We start from the raw sequence: 20,973 nt of genomic DNA on the forward strand, positions 1-20,973 counted from the left end.
TACGAGCGAAAGGCCCCGGTGACTTTTCAGCATGTCTCTGGAGGGCCCCGAATCGACGAGATATGATTTGTTGCTCTTGTTCTGTCGAGACAAAAGGCTCCCACGGCATGTCGATGGCCCTCGAGCTCCTTTTCTCCCATATATTCATTATTTTTCTCTGGCAATTACACTAATAGGGGCGACCGACTATCATATAATTATGATAAACTTCTAGATGAGCCATTCGGATGACATCAGCGGTCGAGGTCGTGGAAAACAAACAACGACATTTCTAGAAAATGCACGAGGTTGCGCATTCCAGATGGAATCATTCAACAAGGGAAAGGAAAAAAAAATCTGGTGACGCGGTCATTTTTATTCGTTTCGCATACGTCATTGAATGGATACACGCCGTAGTGCCTATTCGACATGCATTTTGATCCGTCGTATAGGCTGTGTGTGTTCCTAATTGACTGCCCGTTAATTGACTGCCCGTTGCCAATTTGAGCGGAGTACAATCTGGAAAGCTCTCTGATTCGGTCTCGTAGCACAGTCTATGTCTCCGAATACACAGTATTTTGATAGTGTTTGCTCTCAAAATTGCGTTCACTCCGTGTAATGTACACATGCGGTTGATGCAATTATAATTAGCGATAGGAACAAAAATCCTATTTCCAGACTTATGGTTTATCCCTTCATAATAACCTAATGACACACATAGCAAGACACAAAATCAGTTCGCGAAATTGCGCTTAAATTAGCACAACACATTTTGCTTTTTCTATTTTTTTTTTAATATTCGTTTCGCATGACCGTGTGTTATGGTTTTATTTTCTTTCGTATTTGTTATAGCGGGCTCTTCCCCTTATAACCTAGTGCCAACGTCCCAAGGTCAGCAGCCTGGTCAGATGATCAGTCCGCCGCCACCTGGTGCACCCCAGGACAGTATGTACAACATGAGCTTGAACGGAGGAGGGGACTCCTACCAGTCCATGGGGGCCAATGTACAGTCTCAGGTGAGAGCAAAATCCAAATTCTCATATTTACCATCGTCTTTGTTGTTGTTTTCTGTGCATCCATTTGTATAAGGTGTGCAAATTAATTCTCGGCTCTTTCTTTTTCCGCTAAATTTCCTTAACAATTTATATTTTTAAAAAAAATCCTATTCTCTTAACCAATCTTTGAAATTAACCACTTCGCTTCCTACGCATTCGTGCTATCTTTTTCATTGTTGAATTTCAATTCCAAGAAAATGCAAGTCCTGTCCCCACCAATGGAGGGGTAATGGCTTAAATTTGTCTCAAAAGCTATAAAGCCGATTAAATGCCCAATTTGAAAAGTTCAAGATATTCAGCCAGGTAGTATTCTGCGGGAGCAACCGTCAATTTTATATTCCAGTTATGTGATTGAATTTCCTACCGATCATCGTGTTCGAGGTCATTTTTGTTCAGTATGGACGCGTGATGGGTTTTGAAGTGAAATTTTCTTTTTTCTTTTTCCTCGTCCATTATAAATTTTGGCGATTGTGAGCAAAAATTGTGGGTTTTTTTCTCTTTTCCTCCAGTGCATCGCTAACAGGAATCATTTGCTATTCATGTTCGACAGCGAATGTTTCACCGAGTTATTGTAACCCATATATACTCAACAGCGGGCCAAAGTAGCCCTCGGAGTCATCGGATGTGGCCATTTACCTCAAGCTTAAGTTTGTAAAAATGAACTAAGCAGTACATAACCAGATGTCTAAAGTGACTTGCGGCCATTTACAAATCAATTAAGTGACCCAGCGGAATGTTCTAGATCCCTTAAGTGGTTCGCGGCACATTCTTACCTCACTTAAGTGAGACACTTGTCTTTTTTTTTTTCTATAGGTTTGAGTTTGCAGGAAACCCAAAGTCCTAATTTGAAGCTTTTTCAGCTTGTAAATACGTTGCTAAGTTCTTTTGCTAAATCGAAAGACCGTGAGATTATGGGAATCTTCTTCCAAAAGCTGTCTCAGTTACTTGTTTTTTGTGTACGACCCGATGATATCACGGGAGTTGCCCATTAATAAAGGCGAGTATTGCCAGCCATTCCTGAATAGCTGGAATCATTTTTTGCGAGGACTGTGGGAACAGAATTTCAATCCGAAGCCGAAACTTCAGAGTTGTCCCCCCCAAACTGAAAAGTGAAAGAGAAACAGTTCCTGAAATGTTGGTTCTCCAAGATTTTGGATGGTCATCGCCGAGAATTAAGGTGCACACCTATTTATTAATCATAATGCTGTCGTACCCACTTTTAACAAAGTCTAAAAAAACAGTGAAACTATTCGTTACACTCCATTAATAAATAATTATCTTACATATGAATGTGAAAGTATGTATGTCTGGTTGTTCCCTATACAAATCTACAATTTTAGACCAATCGTCGCCAAATTGTGCACATATACCAAACAGGACCGGGATTGAACCATAGGCTACTTTAAATGTTCGCCAGAGCTAGGCAAATGCCCGAAATGAGCGAAAAATCGTCGGGAAACAATTGTTCCTGGGCCTCAACAGTCACTTTCGGAATGTTTACTTTGGTTACCGTGGTTCTCAAACAATGCGTTTCAGACATGCATTATGCGTTCACAATGGTTTGTCACATCTTTTAATGCTGCCAGTATTATGTATAACTGTTTGTCACTTTCTCAATCCTTCCAGCAATTGAAGAAATCCCGGGCATTGCCGGGTATTATTTCTAGTGATTAATAAATCATAGTACAGTCTTACCCGCTTATAACAAAGTCTGAAAAAACACCGAAACTATTTGTTACACTTGAATTTCGTTATGCCCGTACCAGCTTGAAATGATGCGTTTAAGCTGATTAAATTTAGTTAAAATCTCACGCATCAACAAAATATGTGTCAATTATTGCTTTTTTTTCCTTGACGCATTTGTGGACTTGGAATGTTTTGCGTTTAAATCATTTTTACCCAACGAGCATTCAAAATGTGATGCCTTTTCTTTTGTTATAAGCACGGGCACAGGAAAATTCTTTCGTCTCATTTCCCCCCCCCCCCCCGAACTATTTGGAAAAAGAATAACGAATTTTTCGAATGACCTTGAATGTTTTTTTCATTATATCTCATTCTCTCTCACTCTTTTTAGCTTTCAATCCACTGTGTAGCTGTAATTTCTGAAGCAATGAGTAGTGTTTTCCACTTCGACATTCTGAAAATTGATTAGCACGAATAATTTTATCGTTAGCACGCGATGAAACCACCATAATCAACGTCCAGATCTACCTTGAGAATGGCGAATTTGCGCTAAAGGTGGTTTGGAGGTTAGATTCTTGGGAATAAATAACCTCAAGCCCCCCTTTCTCCCTAATGAGGTTCTCTGCAAACAAAATAAGATTTTACAGAGAAAAGTAGTCGGTAAAATAACAAAATAGGATTTTACAGTAACCAAACCAATCCTACTGGAATGTCTTCCAAGGGAAAAAAGGAGACATTATCAGGTGCTTATCTTATTATTTAGATAAGGCTACAGACCTGCCAACTCTCCCGATTTTTCATCCTTCCTCCCGCTCTCCGGATTTTGGCAGAAAATTAGATTTTACGCGAGCTTTCACGTTGTCGTGGCGTCAATGATTACCGTCGTCGTTAGGGAAAACACCCATAGAGGACAGCCATAGTCATTTCCATCGAACAGTCTGAAAAAAAGTCTCTGTGACCGCATTTACGCAACTGGCAAAGACGTGACTGTTTATGTAGTGTTTATCGGCAGTCATTTATCAGGGGCATGACCTTGATTGCCGAAATTCCTGTATAATCGTTATTGTATTCTATTAACAGCCGTGCGGTAAACACGGTTTTTCGTCGGCAGCTTTGTAATTTGATTTTTTTTTTAAATTTTTTCTTCCGATTAAACGTCTTCAGAAAGAAAATATAAAACTTTAAGCTATATACACCTTTTAAGAGTTCAGAGTTCATATACCCAAGATAGAATGACTGATAGCATCCACGAAAGGAAACACTTATATTTTATGAACAGTATGTAGATGTGATATCTCTATTCTGCATGAAAAGACTGACATGGAATTATATTCTGCTCAGGGGCAATGCAGAACCTGCCTTGGGAGGGGGGGGGGGGGAAATGTAACTTTTTCTTGATCATTTGATCATTTTTGTCGCACCACGGTCATTTTCTGCACACGAGGGCTAATTAGACCGGGACCTACAATTTATTGCCGATTCCGAACGGCAGGCTTGTTTTTCATACTCATCGAGAGGTTGGTGCGCTAACCCCTCGATGGGGGACTCCCTGCGGTAGCAATTTTTTGCTGCGGTCAAGTGGCCGTTTTTTGTTGTACCCGTGTCAGGAAAGTTTTCTGACAAGGACGAACCGGGTATCGAACTCGCGACACCTCTAAACACCTTTTGGTACTTTAGGCGAGCATCGTATCGACCGGGCTACCACGCCCCTAACTTTTTCTTAATTGATTAAAAAACAATATTTTTCTTTGTTTTCGAAAAAAAAAAACCAACTTTTTTGAATTTTTTTTTTTTGATATAGTCTATGAGTGTTGGGGGGGGGGGAGGCCCCCGTCGGGAGAATTTCTGGATTTCAAAAGTTGGCACGTCTGAGATTACAAAGAAATTTGTGACAGTTCCATATTTGAAAATTCGTTATAGGCGAACTTTGTAACATCCAATCGATGTTCGTTGTAAACAATCAGCATAGCATACATAAGCAATACGGAATTCACCGGACACGAAAAAAAAACTTCGTTATATGCAAAAATTCATAATATCCGTGTTCGTCATGAGCTTGTCCGGCTGTATTTATAAATAGGCTATGAGTGAAACTCGAGTTCGTTAACTCTGTGTTTCCGGTTATGAATGTTGAGTGATTCTCGGGAAATAGACGTCCTCGTATGTTACCTTGGAACAGACTCTGGTTCCAAGCTAATATTCGAAATATGTACTGAATTCAAACTGTTGAAAGACGGATTTCAGCGTGATTAGCCAGAGCCTCGCTTGAAATAATGCATTCTTCCCAATTCGTACTCGCACTGCACATCTGGTAGAAATTTCATATCTTGAGTTCTCTAGTGTCCCAAGATCTAGCTCAATTATGTGTGGGATCGTCGTCATTCTATCCGGAAATAATGTTTTCAAAGCACCCCTTTTCAAGTTAGTGTTTAGAAAGTAGGACGTGTTCTAGTTGACGATTAGTTCATCGCGTTCTTTCCGCGCTTCATAATCGAATAAAAACTCGGCCGCTGAATAACGACGCGGTGCTCCAAAGGTGTGCCGAGGGAGGATGGAGCTAATTCTGGAAAGAAAAGTGTTTTTTCTCCTGGAAAAAAGAGTGAAAAGAATTATCGTTTGTTGAGCGACGGACAACACACAGAATGCGCAGAAGCCATCCCCGTACTCCCCCCTCCCCCAATCCGATTAGTTCAAACTAACGACCGCTGTTTAAAACGTAGCGAAGAACGCAAGGCTGTTTTTTGCGTGTGTGTCACCTACGAAGGAGGAGACGGCGAAGGTGCCTGCTTGTCACTCGCGTTGGCTGACGGGCTCTTGGGAGGAGAAATGGCTAATTTGGCCTCCACTGCTTTTGTGTCTCAAACTCTTCTTTTATTAGTACCTTCCGAAAAAAACAAAGCTTTGTTCTTTTTCGCTTTGTGCGTGCTGCTGAAACGTTTGTTGGCGGAAATCGAGTTAGTAAAGGTTTGCTTTTGTCCCTTGTTAGTTAGTTAGCAATGCAGCCATTTTTATTGTCTTATTTTTCCTCCCTAAATGTTGGGGGCAACGTAATTCCCCGTTTTTTGCCTCCTGTGTTCTGTGGAATCGTGTGTTGCAATGGCGATAGAAGCCGCTTCAGAGAAAATAAGAATTTGAAACGAATGGCTATTGTATATGTGTAACTGCGACTGTTATGAATGCGGTTATTTTGCAAAGTAACCGGTTATTACGCATACTTACAGAGCATTTTGGTAAGTTTGATAAGCTTGTTAATTACATACTTCTACCGGTGATTATGCATACCTAATGGTTATGCAGTACCCAAACGTCGTTGGTAAATATGATAAATCGTATTACAATCCGTCACAAAGGTTTAGACACTGGATTTTTAACTGCTCCATGAATACTGTTTCAAATTTGGATTTATTTTATTATTTATTTATTTTGCTAGTGGTCAGAATGCAAAAACCTGCTTTAGACATCGGTCATTTTCAAGGAAAATAAGTTTTGGATATTTTAAACTCAAAATTTTGGGACACTTTCGATTGTATGCAAATTTCGAAGATGTCGTCTTTGTTGCGTATCAGGGACGTGATAGTATGAAAGTGGAAAGCTATCGGATTGGTTTTCGTTAAAAAAAAAAAATTGCCGAAGTTTTCGCATATTTTGTGCGATGAAATCCTTCGAGTGCCTACTTCATTTGAAAGCAAAAAGAAAGGCTGTAAACGACATTGATATTGCTTTGAGCAGGTCGAAATGATGTGCCTGTCGTGTATTGACCCAACGTGTTTCCCAAAAGCCAAAACATGGTTGTGGTAGGCAACGCAGTATAAGTTTACGCGAAAACAAAACCGATGGAAGAATGGCTTCGTGAAATTATGAAAAGTGCTGGAGTGAAAATTTCAACAGACACAGTTGTATTTGATTTATAAAAGAGTGGTTATGAAATCGCCTGTTGTAAGAAAACACCAAAGAGAGGTGGAAAAGAGGGACTGGAATGGGCACGAAATCAGACAAATAGCTTGGTATCATATTTAGTGATGCAAAAAAGAAAGGAACTCGCATGTTCCAGGCGGATGTTTTCTTAACATTTCAACGTACCTATTCAAAGGTCTGCGGCCACAAAAAAAAAAGCTCTTTGATGGCGAAAATGTATCGATTTTAGACTGACCATCGAGGAGTTCTAACTTGAATCCTATTAGGAATGTGTTAGGCTTACGTAAGGTAAGTGTGTTTGCAAATGAAATACAGTATTCGACTGTTGATGACTTGAAGAGCTCTATCGAGGAAGCACAGTACGCTTTCGATGTTAGAACCCTACGGAATTTAACTAGATCCATTGAAGAGGGTAGTGTGTTTGATGTTGTTAGAAAAAAATTAGAATTCTATTAGCTATCGAAAGCTAGTAATTCTGAACTTTCGAGACGGCCTTTTTCTAACTAGTATAAATTTTTTTTTTCTGTAAATGTAGAAATGCTTCAGGTATTATCCATTATAAGGTGCTAATTTTATTCGCCGTATTTTTATTGTTATTTTAAAAAAAGAGAGGTATCATTAGAGGTACGATCGTAAAATTTGTTATTATGATGCAAAAAAGCATCCTTGAGAAAACGATTAAAACACAAAATATCTTGTTAGGCGCCCCCGTTCGATTTCAAGGCACTTATTCATTTTTTACCGACACCTTAAAGTGCTGCAGAAAACATTGGTCCGGATTCAAAGTTCCAATGACTATTTTCAGTACAGTTTTATCGTCGCCATAACTCGCGATGTCGTAAAATGTCGCGGCACACAATTTGAGAATCAACAAGTTACAAGGCATTTTTCCTACGTCATCGCTTCTGGGCTCTTCGCCCAGTCGCGAGCACCGTCAATGTCCATGATCACAAAAATAGCATGTGGGCAACTGCGACATACGCTCCAGCTCAAAATCAGTACAGGATGTCCCATAAATTCATAAATATTTTAAAAATTCATAAAAAATGAAGGAATTGACATATTTGTGAATGCGGTTTGTGAAAAAGTTTTTTTCGCGAAGGGAGATTTTTATTTTTAATTTAATTTTGATGCTAAAAAAAATTTAGTTCAGATTTGTGTCGATAGCAGGCGCTTCACAAAAACAAATCACTTGAAATATGCAAATCAGAGTCCTGTAAAATGCAATGTGTACGATTAGCAGCTCATTTCGGAATCTTCCTGTCACTAGCGTTTACATAAGGTTTCCATTGGTTGTTTTATCTCAGCAATGAATCGCTGAGATTTTTCTCGCTGAGATTTATTTACTCCTTTTTTTTACACAGAAAAAAAACTTCCCCTTAAGAATTAGGAGGAAGAGAAATTGCGAAAATTCATTTGTGAGAATAACTTTTTCGCAAACCCCAAAATTCAAATATACCAATTCCTTCAATTTTTGTAAATTTTTAAACTACTTATGAATTTATGGGACACTGATACTTCGCGAGAACGGAATCAAACAATCACTGAGCACTCTTGGATGCTTCGTTGAGCACCATCTTGCTCGTGAGCAACAAGTTCAGAATAATGTAGTGTAGGGGTTTGTTTATTCGGCAGCCTCCATCTTCCCTGTTGAAAATCAATCATTTCCGTCTCTACCTCTCCATGGACAATCGGCTAAGGCGTGTATCACAGAGTGTGTTCACATTATTGTGTTCTTTTTTACTTCGAAGCTTATAAATTTGAGTGCGTTTGTATTTGAATGAAATGTAATTTTTCTTCTTTTCTTAACGTATTGGTGCTGATAATAACACGTGTTTTGTTTTGTTGCAGGCTAATGCCCTCAGGCACGTCATCTCCCAAACGGCGGGTTACGCCGATGGAGCAGGTGGAATGTATGACAGCATGCATCAGGTACGTACAAAAATATGCATCGAGCATTCGCACAACAATCTCTAGGATTTGTGTTTCAGTAGAAATCGACATCGGATCTCTCGTTGATGTCGAAAAATGACAATTAGCACGCATTTTACGTCGCACTGCGATGTTCCGAACCTCGTCCATAACGCCTGGAGTACACATCCTACTAGGTAGCTCGAAAGCATGTCACTTTCGAGCCAATGTTACCAACAAGCTCATTGGTTGCATACCATATGTTTGAAAGAGGCATGCTTTCGTGCTACATAGTAGCATGTAAATTCCAGGCCTAATACGTATCTGCCAACAGGTGTTACAGTTTGACTGTAACTTCTTTCAATTGATAGTATACTGTAAGTGTGGCCGAGTGGCATGGTGGTAAGATGCTCGTCTACCATCGTGAAGGTTGTTGTCAGGGTCCCGGGTTGGAACCCAAGGGAGGAGGATATTGATAAGATATTTTCCCTAACGAACTCGAGGCGACCACCGATAGACAGCGCCTTCACTTCCAACCCATCTCACTAATGGCAGTAAATTGCACTATAGCGATATGGCCAGAGTTGGTGTTTGGTGAAGTAGTATACTGTAAGCATACTAAAGTAGTTGCGGATTTTTAACCGGTGGGCCGCCAATGATAGCAATCTGATCACAACACCCTTTCGACATGCCAAAGCCGCTGGTTTATAATATCAAATTAAACCGGATCTAGTGGCAGACGAGAAGTGTATATCCAACCAAAGTGCGGCAGAATTAATTAAAGCAATATATAGGAAAGCGAACGTTATTAAGCTCCAAATTAAAGAGATACCGGATATATTCTTTAAATAAGAACTTTCGTTTCGCTACAGGGCCACATTGAACATTTCGATCAAACCATCACACTACCATCGACTTCTCACAAAACGAAAACAACGAAAAAAGGCAAATTCAACAAATAAATACTAAAATTCTTAATGCATTTCGACGCACTATGGGTGCGTCTTCAGAGGATAACAGTGTGTCAAAATGTATTAGGAATACCATATTTTTCAATGTATTTGCTTTCTTTCGTTGTTCTTGTTTTGCGATTATATCGGAAGTCAAAGGATTACTTATTAAAATTAAAATTAGTTCTGTTGGGCAATCATTCGTGCTTATAACAAGTTGAATATTTATTTCCTATTTGCTCGCTAATGGAATTTTTTGTGTTGTTTTTTGCAGCCGACGGAACTGCATCCCTAGTCTCTGTCCATTGGGTCCCGGAGTTTAGTTTTTGGTATCCCGCTGGAAGTCAAAGTCATGCCACATACTCACACAAACACAACATTACAAGAAAAAAAAGGTGCTGCTAAAGAAATACTTTGTTGTTTTTGGGGGCCGAAGGGCCACGAACTCGTCTCTCTCTTTACTCTTTTCTGTCTTAACTGTGACTGTCAGTGCTGCATCGACACGAATTTTGTTTTATAACCATCATCATGCGAGTGTTACAGTGGTGATGACGAAGAACAATTCTGGATCGTCACGCGCGCCAAGACAACAAAAAGACAAAAACGAGGAGGCATTTCATCGCGTAATGCGTATATAAATATATATATAAATATTATATATATAAATATAAATATATAAATTTGTGCCATAAGACATTCATTTTCATTGGACTTCGGAGGTGCTACCTTCCTACCTATCCCCCTACATACGAAAAAAAATTGTAAAATTTACAAACGAAAATGTTGCCACGTGAGAAAAATCCTCCCGAAGAACGAATTTTTTTCCCCTTTTTTTGAAGATACGTGTTGTTGTTATTTTTGTGTGTGTCTTTCTCTGTCGTGTTTTCTTTTACAATGTTTTGTGTGTGTGTGTGTACGTATTCGTGTGCGTGTTCGTCCTGCGCGTTTTTTCTCGTGTTGCGTCGTATCTTCTTTTATTTTTCTCCTCTCATCAAAATAAACAAACACAAAAAGGCTGGCCGGGGAGGGAGCAACGGGGGAGCAGAAGAAAATGATTGTTGATTGATTGTTGGTACCTTCGTTTCGAGGGGGCCCCCCCGATCCCCTCCCCCACCCCTTCCATTGTCCGTCTTCTCTCGATGTCGTCCATTAATTGATAATTGTCGCCTTTGCGACCCCGCCCCCCTTCCCGTGCACCCCCCTTCAAGCATCCCCCTTTTAGTATGAGGGGGAAGGGGAATAAAATTCCAAAAATTAAAATTTTTAAAAATAATAATTGGGGGGTAAATAAACATACACATTGTACTTAGTATATGTCATCGCATCACGTGATCCATACGATGACCTGGAGTTTGTTGCTGTTGCTAAAAATTGTTTAAAATACCAGCAGGAAAATTGAATGTGGTACAATTTGCTGCCGTCTTTCTGTTATTCTGAAACTGCCGTAAAATTCGAATTCATCACTTGATGACAAATTTTTTTTTTTTTTTTAAATTCCCGTCGAATGCTATTTTTTAGTTAAAAGTACCTTAACACGGGGCTACTTTGCATCGTTTTTGAATGTTTATCAGGGAAATCCCTTGCTACATGTGCGTAACAAATACCCACTGTGATCTTTTCTAAACCTCACTTTTCCTGGCATGCAAACTCCAACATTCAATAGTCTCTTGTCCGTCGAGTTTGTGGCATGCTGGCGAATGCGGGAAATACGGTATATATTGTCCGCGGCACATTTCCAGATATAAATTAAGTAACATTTTACATCAAGTAATTGGCCCGCGACTTGTTTCCAAACCAATGAAGTGGCCTGCACTGTCCAAAATGTTGAGCACCCTTGCTTTACACCAGGCATCTTCAACCCGTTGCTCTCGAGCACCACGGTGCTCCCCTGAAGCACCTGGAATGGTAGATGCTCGTAGCCGATTTCGTGCTCGCGAGCGTTTGATTAACGTTCCCATGAAACACCTTGTACAAACTGCATTCAAGGACTGAAATCATCCTGATTTCGTGGACTCGTAATGCTAAACTTGCCGCGTAAGGGTGCTCTTCTTTAGATGATGGATACGGGCAGTGCTCGTGACTGGAAAAAATTTGAAGACCTCTGCTTTTTACACTCTTCCCACTGCTTTTGTGTGTGGTGCAAAGTAACACCTGTTTTACTCAGAACATAACCTTCAAATTACAATCGAGCATATAATGATGAATAATCAGTTGTTTCCAACTTTATAGGTATGATTTAGAAGACACACAATTAGCTTCTACGTATAAAATAAACAGCATTTACTTTCTAATTAAGTTGTTTTTCGACAGAAAATGCAACTTTTTTTCGACAAAAATTCCACGTTAAATCAACTGATAAAGCAAACGACATCCAAAATTGCGGATACATCACTAAGGCCGCGATTACACTACGAAAGCTTGATAAAAGTTATTTTATAAAACTTGATAAACGCAACCAATAAGCGAATCGGTTACATTCGACCAAATGTAATCGATAGGCTTAAGTTTAATGGTTTTCTTTTTCAAGTTTTGTAAAAAATCTTTTATCAAACTTTTATAGTGTAATCCCGGCCTTAATCAAATCCGAGAGTTGACCGATAATGAGTCCTGTCGGGGAAAATCAAAACCGTTCGTAAATTTTAATTAGAATAGCCGCTAGACAACTGCGAATCTTTTTTCAAGATTGGTGCAAAGTAGCCCCGGAAAACGATAATCGAAAATTTTTGCATTATTATGTTGGGATTCTTTTCGTAAGTGTTGCCAACAGTCAAAAAAAATATTTCCCAACCAAATTCTTCATCAAAAACAACTAGAATTCATTTTAGTCATATCCAGATGACCATACGTCCTCGGGCATTCCCGTATTTTCACATAATTTAATAATTGACTACTAGTACGCAAGAAAATTTTTGAAAAAGACTAGAAAAAAAAACAACTAAATTGGTATTTTCCTCCTCATTTAAATGGCCGAAAAAAAAACTGTTGGCAACACACTGCTTTTCTTGCGCATATCCATTGTTATGCAAATAACGCTTTTGGATCGCCCCCGTACCCAATTCATTTCTTCCCATTACATGGCCAGTATTCTAATATGTGCATTTGTGCCATTTTTTTTTAAACCCCCCCCCCTCCCCTCGTAGTTTATTGTGGTGTATGTTACAGTGACATATTTCAATTTCCTTTTTCTTTAATCGTTAAGCGCAAAATCGTCATCTTTATAAAAATGCTCAATTTTTATTATTTCCCTTTCTTTTAAAGATATTATATGTGCAGTATCTGTTTGCCTTGTGTAATACTCTCTCTTGCACTGCAATGTTAATTGGATGCTCAGCTTCATTTGTACGTAATTGGTAACAAAATTGAAATCGTTAATAACGTTCTTCATCAACTTTAATATGTTATATTGTGTGCAATTTTTTCTACGAGATAAGATATTTTTTGTGGATGTCGTTTTGCATGATACAGAGTCGTTCTGAACCCATCGTTAGGGGGTGAAATTACAATAATTTCTGTCATAAATTCTGAATTCTCGTCATTTCTGGAAATCTGCATTTTCGTCTACAAAGAAATAATTTCTTCCATAAATTCTGGATTTCCACCTTGTCTATATAGAATTGCTTTTTTTTTTTTTAAATAAATTCTGAACTTTTATCAATTCTGGAATCATTTCTTGCATTTATTCCGAATTTTCATTATTTTTATTTTCTTACTTTCGATTCCCCTTCTCTCACAGAAGTAGCATATATGAGGGTGATCCTGATAAAGCATGCTGAAAATATTCTGTGCGAAAGAACGCGAGACGCTTATTTATGTACTATTGATGTGCTGATTTTAATTAGAGTTCTATTAGATGACAACCGTAGCATCTTGGAGCAGGGGCTTAGGTCTTTGGTGGGACCCAAGCCAGGATTATTCGCTGGCCCCCTATGAAAGAAAAACATTAATGGGTTTCATCTCGGGGGGCCACAGGCTAACGCGCACAGACCCCTTAAAATCTTTCCAAGGATCACCAAGGGGTCCGTGGACTTGTGGTTAAGAACCACTGCCCTAGTATGGATATCCCAATTTCAGAGTCATAGCTTAAACGTGGCAAGTATAACATTGCTCTCTACCTGCGGAAAAATACGCAATGTTATCAAGACATTGTGACTAATTAGTGCTACAAAAATGAATTTCGTGTGTTCTCACCTGAACTCAACAAATCGAGCACGACCAGGTTCTATTGAGTAGGCCCACGTGGGCATAATATGGGGAGGGAGTCGGAATGAATTGGATACTCGAATTCAGCCACATCGAGTTCACGAGTCCGTTGTTCATGGGAGCTCGCAAGATATTGACCGGTATCTCGCGTCGGCTTGCTTACAGGGCTGGCTGCACGGGTTTTGTTCCCCATTCGGCCTGGATCCATTCTATTCTTCCGCTCATGTGTGGGGCCTCCATCACGGGTAGGCGTCTTAGTCTGTTTATTGGGCCCAAAGCTGCATTAAGAGTTAACTTTCAAGCGGCTTTGATTGGGCCCTTCGCCTCTTTTCTGTTAGGTAGGCCTTGTGCCTCTTTTTATTCTCACTAGGAGTTCTGCAGATGCGCTCCATCGGCATCGTTCTCACCTGAAACGACTCGATGATGGTACTTCCTTCTCCCAATTTTTGGTTCAGAATCACCCTGTACTTTCCAAGTAGATGTTTCCATCAAAATCAACTGGAAACCGTGTTTAGACAACCAAAATTAAAGCATTGTCTGAGGCTTATATGGCCGGCGTTTAACGACTTACAAGTAGTTTCTGGGCAATTACGCCATGGTCTAAGGCATTTTCTTCCTGAAGTTTCGCCCACATCTGTGGGAGGCATCTTCTAAGGTTGAGCTTCTTACCTCTAGTTGTGCGAAGCCTTTCTCGCTTGTCGCGAAAACCTACGTCCGTTTAACCTCAGAAGATACCACCCCTCCCCCACAGATGTGGGCGAAACTTCAGTAAGAAAATGCCTTGTACTGTGGCCTAATATCTCGGAAATCACTTGTAAGTCATTAACCAGAATTTATGTTAGTCATTATTTAGATTACTATACGTCCCGTATTTTCATGTAATTTAATAATAGACTACTAAGTGCACGGGAAATTTTTTGGAAAAAGACTAGAAAAAAAACTAGGTGGGCATTTTTTCCAACTAAACGGCCGAAAACAAAAGACCAGATCTACTTGGAAAATAACTAATTTGAGCAACACTGTCTGAACGAGCTCGATGATGACGCCCCTCCCCCATGTTTTTGGTTCAGAATCACTCTGTGTGTGTAGTACGACAAATTATTTCTCCTGTTGAATAATTTGAAATCACTGATTTTTCATTGATTGAATTTTTTTAATTGTTGATATTTCCCCCCCCCCCTTCATTTCTCAATGTGCGGTAATTTGTCGCGTAAATTGATGATTGTTTTGCGAGACGGTAATGAAAATGTGGATCTTTCAGGGTACTTCTCCCACGGTATAAATGTATAAGTAATGCTCTCTCTCTCTCTCAGTATGCAAGAAAATGCCTCGTGAAAGTAACGATCGGATTTTTAATTGAATGTGTATATATATATACTGTATAATGTATTGCCAGAGAGAGGGGGACACGCTCCAGGTCAGTCAGTGTACAATTGTTTTCTTGTACAGTTTTTAGCCTAAAGAAGGGAAAATATAAAACAGTTTGTTTGAGCGTCGGTAAACGATTAATTAAGCAAAAAAAAAGATAATTATTGTGCGTTGAATTATTTTTCCTTTTTATTAATATTATTTTTTACTACTACTACTGAAGACATTGTTGTGTAAAATTACGTACATACAATTGCTTGTTCATTACAAGTTGATAAAGATTGTCGGGATTTTTAACCGAACAACAGTGTGATGATGTATCTAATTGTCCTCTTTGTACAGTTTTTTCGCCGCCGCCGCCGCCATGTACAGAATATTTTTCACGACCGCCAACCCTCCCCCGATTTCTTTATTTTTCAACAATACATTATTTAAGGAAGAAGAAGCTCCAATCTTTCTCTCTCTCATTGCAATTCTTTTGTTGTCAAGAAAATGTGTAATTAATTGATTCGATTGTTGTTTGTTTCGCCCCCCCCCGTCCCCCGAATGTTTGATCCGCCCCCCAACCCTTCCTTGTCAAAGAAAAAAAAGAGAATGTGCTGTAGAATATTGATCTGTGCGTCTTGAGTGTTACGTAATGTTCACTCGAGTATCTGATGATGAGAAAAAAAAATAAATATTTTGAATTTTTAATCTTGTGTCTCGCCATTTCTTTATTACGAGTTTTCTTTTTTAAGGCACGGGGTGGACCAAAAGTCACTAGACACCTAGGCCTTTCAGAAATTTAAAAAAAAAAATTTAACGTGAATTTCAACATTTATATGGTTTGAATCAAAATTCGTGACGCAAATTCATTTATCTTATAACGAAAGAAAGTTCGATACTTCTACTACAGATGGCGCTTCTTCGCTTGAAGAATGAAAATTTAATTACTTGCAAAAACATTTATCCGTGTACGAACATTTTTTTGCCAGCTTTAAGTTCTACTAACAAAGGGTCCAAAGGTATCGTCCTTAAAAAATGTAGGTACTCTCATCTCACTCAAAAACAAAAAAAATTATAGACGAAAATTTAAAGCCTCAAAAAATTATTAGAAATGATAACAGTTTCGGCTACTCATCGCCTCTCACGCTTCTTGGCGATATCTTAAAAAAAACTTTTCTATCTTTCCCCAGCTTCTCTTTATTTCTAGAAAAACTAGTTATTCTTTCTCTTCTGTTCCGTACCTGATCGTGCGTTGTTTGAATGACGTCACTCTCTAGGGTTGCGGAATTCATTCTTGGCCTTGTTCAAAATATCAATATTTGCATTTCTTTTCGAGTGACATAATAATTGCGCGGATTTTTTTTTATATTTCTGCTTATGTTCAAATGAGTAGAATCAATGGTAATTTTTTTGAAGACGTCACCTTTAGATTCTTTCCTTGTATAAGTTGTTCAGCTCTACGTCACAGAAAAATGATGGCATCGGAGAAACGATGTGACTCTTGTCTACTCCACCTGTAGGCGGAGTTAAATTTTGCTTGTGGTTCTAACTCATTGGTTTAGACATCACGCTCGTACGAAAAATGTAAAAAGTCTCTTGTTTGTTGGTTCTCAACGCATTTTCAAATACATGATGAGGGCTTGCCCTCGCGCATACTATACACATTTACAACCGTTGAATTATCGCATATCAGCTTCTTGACATCGATTCTCGATTTCCAAAGAGGCTCGCAAATTAATACAGTAATCGAGACGCGTGTCAATCAAAGACGTCAGTTTGTGTCTAAGCATTCGTTATGTGAGTGATCTTCGCGTACATGTGGAATTTTATTTGTGTTATGCTAGGGACGTAACTTCGAATTGGAGTGGCCCTGGACCAAACGGTTTACGGAAACTTTGTCCCCCGAAATTTCATCCCCGATATAATTTGGCCTCTGGCATTTCTTCTCCCTGATCGTATGAGTGACCAAGTGAGTTGAACATTCCACTTTTCCTGACCTTATGAGTAACCGAATGAATGACCTATTTTGTAGTCACTCACTTTCTCATTCATTCGGTCACTCACTCCATTAATGTCACTCGATCACTCCATTAATGTCACTCGATCACTCATATGGTCACTCACTCGATCGTTCACATGGTAATTTACTCAACCATGCACTCAGTCACTCCCTTGGTCATTCATACGCTCACTCATACAGATAATTGCACACTCACCCTTAACGAAAGTGAGATTTCCCTTCAAAAAAGTTTGAGAACACTGCTGAAGGCTAGGAAGGTCTACAATTTTTTGATGCTATTGTCAAAGGCTTACTTCGTTGACTACCGCATTCGAGCAAAATCTTCTAAGGCAGAAGTCGCTTGACTTGTGATTGAACATGAAGTTTCTTGAACCTGTACACGTTTTGGAGTTTTTAAGAATAAAAGCGGTCATAAATTTTTTTAAATGATGTTTACACTATGCGTTTACGATAAACACCGCGTGACAAAATGTACGTTTGTTTACGGATTCTTATTATTACTTTATACTTTGTCGTGGCTCCTAGACCTTTACGCTTCGATATCTCTCCGAGATGGGAAGTGGGGTCTGTCCAGTCTTCAAAGGCCCCTAGACACTCCGATTATTATGATTGAATACAGTGCCTGTGCCTGATATACTCGTATTTGACTGGCACTTTGCTGCGTTTGAAATCGAGACCCCTCTTCCAAGAGTAAAAAGTCTTTCATCAGTGGTACTCCATCTGAGCGGTCAGCGTTATTATTCAGCTCATCACTATCATATTCGTCAACTTCTCATAGCCATATTTGCCAACTACTACGGAATTTGCGTTGTCACTACGCATTTCTACCCTAAAATACGAAACTACGGTGAATCGGGAAAAACTGCAAATACGTTGTTATTTTTAGGAACTTCTTTTGTTCAAGGATTTCTTTGAATTCCGTTATACTATTGAGTACAAAATGACGTCACGCAAAGATCGCATCTCCAAACAATAAATATCAAATTAATAACAGAATATGGGCATAAAAAGGTGGCCGTTTTCACTAAAGATAACTCTTATCGTAGCTTAAGAGTTATTTTTGATAAATAAAAGTTCAAATTTCACAGATTTCGCTGTAAAAAGAAAAACTTGATGTCTACAGAATATATAAAATAGATTTTCTGTGTGCGTATGTTCTTTACACAAATAAACAATGTCATATCGACCTTTGTGTACCAAATAGGTCTCGACTCAAACGATAGGCCACATTCGTCAGAGTTGGGCAAATGCCCCGATAGGGTCAAAAAACTGTTCATCGGCAATGACTTTTGGAATGCCTTCTTTTTCGTTAAATAGGTTCTCAATGGTATGTCACTTTGTGCTCCCAGTATATGAAGAAAACACCACAGCAGTATAAGTTATAGTTTGATATAGAATATGTCAAATTCACAATTTTTTTTCTAAAGTTGAAAAAATTAATTTGAATTTTTTAAAAAAGCCCATGGGGAAAAAAATGATTTTTTAAAATTTTTGTTAGGGGGGAAATCCCCCTTCTCCGGCGCGATGAGCTTTTGCCACTGCGGAAAGGCTTGGTTCCACGGTTGGCCTTCGCATGACACACCAGACTAATCGCGTCTTTTCAAGGAGTGGGGCCAAAAAAGCCCTAATTTATATCAAAAGCTTATGCTGTATAATGAATTAAATGAATAAATTTGGCTGAATAACCTTCAAAATTGCTTAGGCCCCGGACCATGGAACTCGTTGACACGTTTTTACATTAAACGCTTATTTCCGTAAGGTGCAGAGGCGACTCGAAACAGTAAGCGTGGGTTTTCAGCAGGGCTTGTTCCTCGCATGCACAGATTGGGCACGGGTCCAGGGCCGCGAAATCGGCTGCCTTTTGTAGTTTAGACACGTCCCACATACTCCATCCGCTGCGTATTCCTCTGTCTTAAAGAAGACCACATGCTAGGGGCCCCAAAAATTCATATTTGCTTAGGGCCCGAACTTGTGAAGAATACACTCTGGTTTTCACAGATCCATGTTTGGTAATTGTGGCTCCAGTTACATTCTGAAGGCTGAACCCATCTGAAAAATAATATTCAGTATATACAGCGTTGGAATTGAAAAATAAAAGTCACAAGAACTTATAAGAAATTTACAAGAACCTACTGGTCCGCAGACATCATGAGTGGTCCGCTAAACGAAATCTGCTCTGAATATTAGTTCATTTTCTCCTAAATATATTACAAGTAGTATATTACTTGTATTATTTAGAAGAATGTGCGCGCGATATATCACCAAAGGGTGCAAAAAGCCATAAAACAACAATTAGACAATCGTTCGGCGTATCAGTGATTTTCCTATATGAGATTCTTCCGCGATCAATGTATCATCGCGGAAGGAGGCGAGCAGACGAAAGTTTTCGCTACTGCTCCCGCGGACAACCAAGTTCTTTTTCTCTCTGGTCTCGGACCAGGCGGACCACCAATGATTTCGACCGCTGATATGGCTATGTAAAAACGAATTGATATTTTTCTCATCTAGATTCACGATTCCCCTTCCTCCAGGGTCTTTCTTCCAGGGTCCTTTGGACCCCTGATTAAGAACCCCTTAATTTCACATGAATATACCCTCGTCCCTCCAGAGTACGATGCAATTTTTTATTGAGTGCAAGGTATATGGGAGCAGTATAAATCTTCAACAAAACAACAATAGCAGGAGCTTTACCTGAGCTCCCGGCCAGTTATTTGGCACCTGAAAAATAATGACACGCCAAGAGAAATACGAATATTGATTACAGTAAAACCTGTCTTAAAGTAGACACCTACGGTTCCATTAAAATCTGTCCCCAGTTAGACAGGTGTGCGTGTCTGAGATATGGAGGTACAGTTTTGTGGACAATATGATCATTCGCAGTTCAACGCAAAGCTGTGTCAAATAGGTGTCTACGCGTTAACAGATTTTACCTGTAAATTCACTTACCCCTTACTGGATGTGTCTGATCCGCCACAGAGGTTCGGTTTCAATTTACAAAATTCTCAAAAATCTCCCTTTACCAGTTTTAAGAGTGAAAATACAGTGTGTCATAAAATGAGCAATCTAAATTGTTATACGGTCCCCCGGTCTTCTAATTTCCAGTTAGAAAGTTGTTGGCCTGTATTTCCCGAGGCCACCAGAAAAAATTCCGGGGTTTTAATTGCAATATTCCCTGAGATATTCCAATTCAAAAATCGAAGCAAAATTATGAAAGAACAGCAAAAACAAACCACGTGACGAAGGCTTTGGGTAAGGGCAAAAATGTAGATGTTGTTTACCTTGATTTCCAGAAGGCATTCGATCGTGTCCAACATTTTAAACTCTTGAAGCGTTTACACGAGATTGGAATTGGGGGCAACTTGCTGAATTGGATAGAATCGTGGTTAAGAGATAGGTCGCAACGAGTTATGGTGAACGGGGAATTCTCTGGTTGGACAGACGTCACAAGTGGAGTTCCTCAAGGAAGTGTGCTAGGCCCCATACTTTTTTCAATTTTTATCGACAAACTCGATCAGGGTATCGATGGGATTGCTAGCAAATTCGCAGATGATGTGAAGCTAATGGGGGGAATCGGGAATCAAAACGATAGGGAGTTGCTCCAGACCAACTTAAACAGGATTGCAGCATGGGCAAATGAATGGAGCATGACGTTTAGCGTAGATAAGTGCATGGTCGCTCATTTTGGTTCGAACAACCCACGGTTCTCTTTCGAGTTGAATGGTATCACTATCCCGGATGCAACTAGGGTCACCGATTTGGAAATTCTCATTGATGAGTGGCTTAGGTGTTCAGTGGTGGTCAAAAACTCGAATAGTATACTTGGTCTCATTTTCAAAAAGGTCTTTTCGCGTTCTCCTAAAGTCATTCTTCCGCTTTTTTGAGGCTTAGTTCGTCCTGGTCTGTAGTA

General features: G+C 39.4%; 1 protein-coding gene across 2 annotated transcripts in view; it reads left to right on the top strand.

The window, feature by feature from the left end:
• The window catches only part of LOC149087823 (pre-B-cell leukemia transcription factor 1-like), a 313,057-nt gene extending 297,312 nt beyond the window's left edge, over positions 1-15,745 (top strand). Inside the window, exons 7-9 of one of the 2 annotated variants that reach the window (XM_089231736.1) lie at positions 856-995; positions 8,484-8,564; positions 9,768-15,745. In XM_089231736.1, coding sequence (XP_089087862.1) covers positions 856-995; positions 8,484-8,564; positions 9,768-9,788 — 242 coding nt within the window. In that variant the 3' untranslated portion in view covers positions 9,789-15,745. Of the gene's footprint in view, positions 1-831; positions 996-8,483; positions 8,565-9,767 lie in introns of both variants that reach the window. The other variant, XM_089231735.1, reaches the window with a different exon arrangement.
• The last annotated feature ends 5,228 nt before the right edge of the window (positions 15,746-20,973 follow it).

The sequence above is a fragment of the Pholcus phalangioides genome, unplaced genomic scaffold (assembly GCF_987345545.1).
Source record: "Pholcus phalangioides strain wild (caught in Gottingen) unplaced genomic scaffold, Ppha-v1.0 ptg000004l_1, whole genome shotgun sequence".
Taxonomy (NCBI): domain Eukaryota; kingdom Metazoa; phylum Arthropoda; class Arachnida; order Araneae; family Pholcidae; genus Pholcus; species Pholcus phalangioides.